At 28.2% G+C, this 7,158-nt stretch overlaps 1 protein-coding gene across 1 annotated transcript; it reads left to right on the plus strand.

The window, feature by feature from the left end:
* Window positions 1–467: 467 nt before the first annotated feature.
* Window positions 468–6,302, plus strand: LOC105643892 (uncharacterized). The gene is made up of 2 exons (XM_012229131.1): window positions 468–558; window positions 5,860–6,302. The coding sequence occupies exons 1-2, from the start codon at window positions 468–470 to the stop codon at window positions 6,300–6,302; spliced, it is 534 nt and encodes a 177-aa protein (XP_012084521.1).
* Window positions 6,303–7,158: the final 856 nt, after the last annotated feature.

Here is a 7,158-nt window from a genome sequence, read left to right on the forward strand (position 1 = left end):
TCTAAGTACAAGTGCACTTCCTTTCCTCCTTGCCTGAGTAGTAGCTTTGCTCTCCCTCTTCTTCCTCCTCTTCTCCTCAAGCTTCTTAACAAAGTCTCCACCACTCATATCTACTGAACAAAGCAAAATGTTAAAAGTCAATTCAGGACTGCACAAATGGAAAGCCAATTGTATACCTTCTTGATCTTTTCTTATTTTATGCTTTCTTGAGCAAGTCACGAGACACTTTAATGCCAGAAGACTTGAACAAGAAGAAGGGGCTTTCTATGTTCTTGGTGGCCTCAAAGCGTGAACAAGAAGAAGAGGCTTCAATGGCGATGGCTTTGCCTTTTCCAAGAAGGGGGGTGCCAGAACTCATTGTGTTATGAAAAGAAAGCGAAATGCAAGTAAAAATAAAAAGGCAATATTAAAAGGGGAGAAAGTTACTCTTGGGAAATCTTGTAGAAGATTGCAAAAGAAGAATGAAAATGGCAGTAAAAGAACTTCAAAATCAACAGCGAATGCTTCCACTTTCGATTTATAAGCAGGTGAGAGAGCTAGAGGAGACGCCAAGGAAAAGTGAAACATCAAGAAATGCAAAGTAAAAAGGTGAAATGTTAAGAGGCACCTCTTAATGATGAAATAAAGAAGCACGTCGTTGTAAGAATTTTGATAATGCCAGAGGTCACATCCATTAAAGACAAGACATGAACTAATAATGAACTGACATCTAGAGCTTACATGGAAGAACTGAGTAAGCAGATGCTCGAAAAAAGTTTAAAACATTAGGAAAAAACATCGAAAGAGCCGAACATAAATGATTCGTGCTATTTTAGGAAAATTTTTTTATAGGAATAGATTATTAATTTGTATCGAGCAAGCTTAAGAATCGAACAACATAAGAACCAAGCAACTAGTCAAAATTAAGTAGCGATGTGTTCATTTGAATAAAAGTAATGCTCAGTCAAAAGAGTCATTAAAATCATTAATTGCCAAGATTCTCGCTCGACATTCATAGCTAAGATTCTCGTCATAAATGTACATTATCAGTTATAACTTGAGATGTAGTATAAATACTTGTGTAAGAATGTAGAAAGGACATATGATCATTTTTCATAATAGTCACATAAATATTTCTTTATAGTTTTGTGAGTTTACTTCTATCAGTTACGTTAAGATTTTAGCTTATCTAACTGGTTTTTATATTTTGTTATCAATAAATCATTCTCTTAAATTATTGATGATGATATTTCGGCCTAGTACATATTCTTCCTTGTATTGTACCACCCCATTTGGTATAAATGAATTCAAAATATGGAATTCATTTATAAATGAATTCTAGTAGAATTTATTTGTGAATGAATTTTCATGTTTGATATGATTAATTAAAACTATATAGTTCAATTAAATTCCACATAATCATGTGATAGGTGTTATTTTTATAGTATTTTTAATATAGTTTTTATTAGGATTTTTAGTATTTTTAATTACTTTAATTAGTTTTTATTTAGTTTTATTTATGTTTTTATTCAAAGCTTCCTTGAATCATATTTCACTTGATCTTGACGAATTTTATAGGATTTTTTATAGAAAACCAGCCAAAAATGTAGAAAAGACTGTACCCAAGCCGTGCTAGATAGCATGCCGGTGCTGAAGACAAGATTTTGCATTGGGCCGAGAATGTCAGTTCCAGCCCATATCGCTTGCATAGACTCTCATAAGATGCTTTTCTGATATACCAATCAAGTTTAAATCCTATTTAGACGCTGGGAGAGTCCTAATTGGGAAGAAATACAAAGCCTAAACAGTTTTCTATCTCCAAAAGATTTCTTACTCAATAAAGATTCATTTTCCTAAACGAACACGAAGATATTCCAAAAAGTCTATATAAATATAGAGACTAGCCATAATGAAAAGGTAGTCATTCATTGTATATTACATCTCTTGTTCTATTATTTTCTACACAGTTTTCTCTCTCACCAAAACTTCAAGCATTCAAGATTTGTGTCAGGATTCAAGGAAGGCGTCCACGTTATTTGTTACCTAGTTTTATCTCTAAACTCTTAAACTTGTTTTTACTTTTCATTATTCACATTGATTATGGAATTATTTTCAAATTTAATTGAGTTTTATTTAATTACTATGTCGAACTAAATTCTTATATTAGAGATTTGATGTAGCTTAATTTCTTTTCCAATTTATAATATTAGATTTGCTTTTCTTTATTCAAAGTATAATTTATTATTAAATTTAATGCTTCCAGGCAAAGTTTCTTCCCTGGATTGATTTATTTCATTAATCACTATCAGGAGAAGGGTTTTTGATATGAAAAAAAAGGTAATAAATTACATAAGAATAATAACTTGATGCGGAAGCTATATGGTTTGACTCATGGGGGGTTTTCATAAGTTAATAACCTGAGGTTATGAATTCACAAAACAAACCATAAAACTTAATGATTTAATTCATGTTTGACTGCGCTATTGGAAGATAGGTAATTAGACCAGGTTAAAATAGCTAACAATACATCGGGAGATCTTGTTAGTAATTTTAGGGTTGTTTCCCCTACTTGAACAAATAAAATTGATTATCAAACTAATAAAATAAATTGGATAGAATTAAGTGAAGTCAAAATCCTAGTAGTTTTTAATCCTTGGTTTCTTTTAATCGAAAATTACCTTGCTTGATTTCTTTTTATTATCTTTTATTTGTTGAATTTAATTTCTTTAAATAATTTTCCTAAATTGCCGTTTAAATAATAGTAGGTTAAAATAATTTTGGTACTTGGTACATAGTCCTCGTGGGAACGATACTCTACTCACTCTTTATTACTTGTTGCGATTTCGTATACTTGCGAAAATCACTACCATCATTTATGGAATATAATTCATAATTGAAAATTTATTTCCTCTTATTTCCTAAAATATTCTTGAAATAGTAATTTCACAAAAATAAATAATAAATACTAATTATATTTATGTTATGCTATATACTTTTTTATATTTTATTAAAATAAATAAATATATAAAATAAAATAATATTAATAAAATTATTGTATTTAATAAAGTGATAAATATATATTTAATTTGAATCTCTCTCTTCAATAGTTAAAAAATGCTAAAAATTAAAATAAAAAACACAATAATAAGAAAACATTTTTCTAAAAAAATAAACTTTTTAAATAGTTTTGGTCAAGTTTGAAAAAATAAATAAGTTAAATAATAAAAAATTGAAAAATTGATTTTGTAGAAGGAGAATGATAGTTTTGTCATAAAAAGTTGGACCGCTTAATTTTGTAAAATTAATTTGGAAATTTCACCTATTTTTGTGAAATTTGATGTACTTATGTTTAATTTCATATAATTGAATTCCTAGAATTGCAATCTACATTGTTTTATTCCAAACACAAAAATATGAATTTCAAAATGAATTTCACAAAATTTTTGTAGAATTCATTTGTTCTAAATAGTGGGTACGCAAACTTTGTGGCACCCTCAACTTTTACTTTGATCTATTGAACACTTCAATTTATAAAATTATACTAATCAAATACTTAAACTTGCAAAAATTATTCTATTGAATAGTCAAATTTTTAAAATCAGATCAATTAAACACTTATTATATAGTTGAAAAATATAAAAATTATTATTCCAAAGATTATACTAATGACAAATTAAGTGAATATCTTGCATGTAAATGACAAAAACACCAAAAAAATATTATTGCTAATATAAAGAGGAATATAATGTTAGCAAAATTTATAATTTCAGAAGCATAATAAGTCATTTGCAAAGTTTGGAGTGCAATAAAGTTTTTTCATAAAGTACATGAGTATATTTATACATTTGGCTGATAAATTACTTATTGCTTTATAAATATCTAAATAGGTGAATTTTAAATTAAGATTTTCCTTTTATCTAGAAAATAAAATAATTTTCTTTATAAATAATTTTTGACTATCTATATCTATATCTATACATCAATCTAGATTTATATCTATCTATATATCTATTTATACTAATTTTTCTTTATGACGTCGGTGGCTTATTGCCATTGCTTATTTTTACTCATTGTTTACGCTCATTATTATTGTTTTTTTATAATATTAAATATTAATTATAATTTTTCTCCTGTATTATAACCATATTTTTCTACTGAGATAACATAACTAATACAACTAATTAATAAAATAGCTATATATGTATAAAAAACTTAACAATTCATTAATAATAAATAAAAGTAGAGTACATCATAATATTTCTATAGAAATAAGAAATACAAATATAGAAAATAACAATCTTTTGTTTGGAGATATTCTTGATCTTGACAGAAGATGTTAATCTTCCGAGTAAAAACTGGTCCATTTTTAAATAGGACGACAAAATTTCCACAATATTGTCCTGAACATTAGTTTTTCGGAAACTTGTTACAGCTGACACCCGTAGAAGAGTTTAATATACCGAACTTTAATATAGGTACAAAACACACTACTAGGCTCTATTGATAAAAGAAACTTACCGAACTTGAAGATTTAAAGTCTCCAACCACAAGAAACTAACAATTCATTCTGTATTTTGAATTGCTAGAGAAATAAAAGATCCACGTAAAAACTCCTCAATAATAAGGAACAACTCTATGAAATGAGAGAAATTAATAACCTCATTAAGAGGGTGCCAAAAATACTCAAGATCTATCAACTATTACAAATCTGAGAGAACAAATTCAAGTTTTGTTTCAAACGATTATAGGTTTATAAATTATTAGAAAGAAAACTAAGTAAAATAAAGAAAAATGATAGAAAGAGACAAATAGAAGCCACCGCCGACCAAAGAAGACTGTCGGTAGTAGTTTAGAAATAAAATCTAAAAGAATATAAAAAGAGAGCCAGTAAGAGACGGCTTTATATATAAATGAGATTTCCGATAGTGCCGTTAATGAAATTTGAATATCCTAAAATAACCTTAAAATATGACTAATTAGAAAATTATATTTTTTTTTAGTGTAAACCACCGGTATCGGACTTTATTACTAAGGATTGCTTAGTCCGGCTCGAGGTTTAGTTATATTTAAGGCTCTTCGCCCCTCTCTACAAGGGCATTTGGTGGGAATAGAATCCGATTGCTCTTCCCACATGTCCCACCTGCGTTGCCAACTGAATCACAACCCATAGGTTAGAGAATTATATTTTATTAGTTGATTGGATATAATTTATTAAAATTATTTTTAAAATAAATACATATAAATAATTAAATATTTCAAAATTTTAATTTTTATCTTTTTTTTAAATTTAAATTTATTTTTTAAAGTGCATTGCACATTATTTATACTCTGTTGGTTTTTTTCTTATACGTATTCATAATTTATTTTTATACAATTTTTTATTATTTTTATCTACTTTATAATCTTATAAATCATCTATAGAAAAAATAAATCTGAGAGCATGAAATATTGAGATCAAGCAAAATATAAAGATTATAAATTTAGTGATAGTAATTTAAAAAATTAAGTATTTAATATCATTAAATAGTGTAAACTGTACTAAATATTAAATATAATTTAATATTATTAAATAATAATATATCTTGCAATAAAATAATATAATATATATTGAAGCATATATATAATATGATATATTATTATTTTTTAAATTAAATTTTTACTATTACAAATTACAAATAGTTAAAAATTATCGATCCAATTAGATATTGCGGATAGAAATTATAATTTATTTAAGTAAACGGAAAAGGTCAAAAGATAAAATAAAATAAAAATTGTTAGCAAAAATGGTAATGCATTCATATCCATAGAAGATTTAATTAGTCGGCTCATATATGATTATATAAGCTATTTAAATGGTGTAATCTTGCTTTTTTTGTCCAGAGGAGGGCCATCCGTTGGACCCTGCTGGGGTGGTACGTTCTTTTGTAAAGAGTATTCTGGGATCTCAGCTGGACAGTATTGCTCATCGAGCTGGTGCTAAAGACTGGCGTTTACTGGGTTGGAGTCCTCCTACAGTTGGCTGGTTCAAGCTTAATTGTGATGGGTCGTTGATTACACAGTCACATAGGGCCTCTACTTGGGGTGTGATTAGGAATGATGTGGGTAATTGGTGTTATGGGTTTGCTTGTAACTTGGGTAGTTGTTCCATTCTTCTAGCGGAGCTCTGGGGTGTTTTCTTGGGCTTGAGTCTGGCTTGGGATAAAGGCGTGAGGAATCTCATTGTGGAGGTGGATAATGTGCAAGCTTGTGAGCTGATTAATCAGCCTATCACCTATCCCTCTTCTGCTTCTAATCTGGTAGTGAACATTAAGGAGCTGCTTTGAAGGAGTTGGGAGGTCCGTATTCTGCACATCTACAAGGAAGCCAATACTTGGTGCGGATTGGCTTGCTCACTATGGTTCCACTTTGACTCTGGGTGATCATATTCTTGAGGTTCCTTCCCATGGTATGGCTAGCTTTCTCCAGCAAGACGTTTGTTTTGTAGCTTTTCCTAGATATGTCCTAGTCTAATTGTTGTTCTCTCGTTGTTTTCAAAAAAAAAAAAAAAAAAAAAAAAAAAAAAGATAAAAAAGTAATTGTCGAAAAAAAAGGCTTAATATATTGTTTCACTCTTAACTTTAGGTTTTGTTGTAATTTCACTCTGATTTGACCTTTATATCAATTTCATCTTAATTTTAACATTTTTATGCAACTCCAATTTGACCTTTATACCAAATTCACCCTGAACTTTGACTTTTTGTTGCAATAGCACCCTAAATTATAATTAGGACTTAAATTGTAAATAAAAAATAGGTTCACTCTTGACCTTTAGCTTGGATTAACTTAATATATTTGTGTGAATAAGAGAGTTTGGTTTAATAGTAAGAACAATCTCTATTATTATTTTTGATATTTTAAATTTTTGTTTTTATGGATAATAAATAATATTTAAAAATTAATTATTTGACACTTGACTCTTTTTTTTTAAAAAAAAAGAATATAATTATTATATTCTTTTTTTTTTAAAAAAAAGCATTAACATCTTTATCAGCTGCTATCATATTTGTATTATCTATACTAGTTTGTGAAACTCACCCCCTTCCTTAAATTTTTCTCGGGAGATAGACAATGTGCTAGTTCAGATAAGCTCAGCTTCCTTTTCTGCAGAGTTATAGTAGTAATTATTAGTTTTTGATAACA

This window comes from Jatropha curcas, chromosome 2 (assembly GCF_041381405.1).
Source record: "Jatropha curcas cultivar XTBG-Jc1 chromosome 2, XTBG_Jcur_1.0, whole genome shotgun sequence".
In the NCBI taxonomy this organism is placed as follows: Eukaryota; Viridiplantae; Streptophyta; class Magnoliopsida; order Malpighiales; family Euphorbiaceae; genus Jatropha; species Jatropha curcas.

Excerpts from the sequence above, each read along its gene's own strand:
- LOC105643892 (XM_012229131.1), top strand. The coding sequence starts at position 468 with ATGGCAGTAAAAGAACTTCAAAATCAACAGCGAATGCTTCCACTTTCG. Across the intron at positions 559-5,859 it reads AGAGGAGACGCCAAGGAAAA|AGGAGGGCCATCCGTTGGAC; the intron begins GTGAAACATCAA and ends TTTTTTGTCCAG.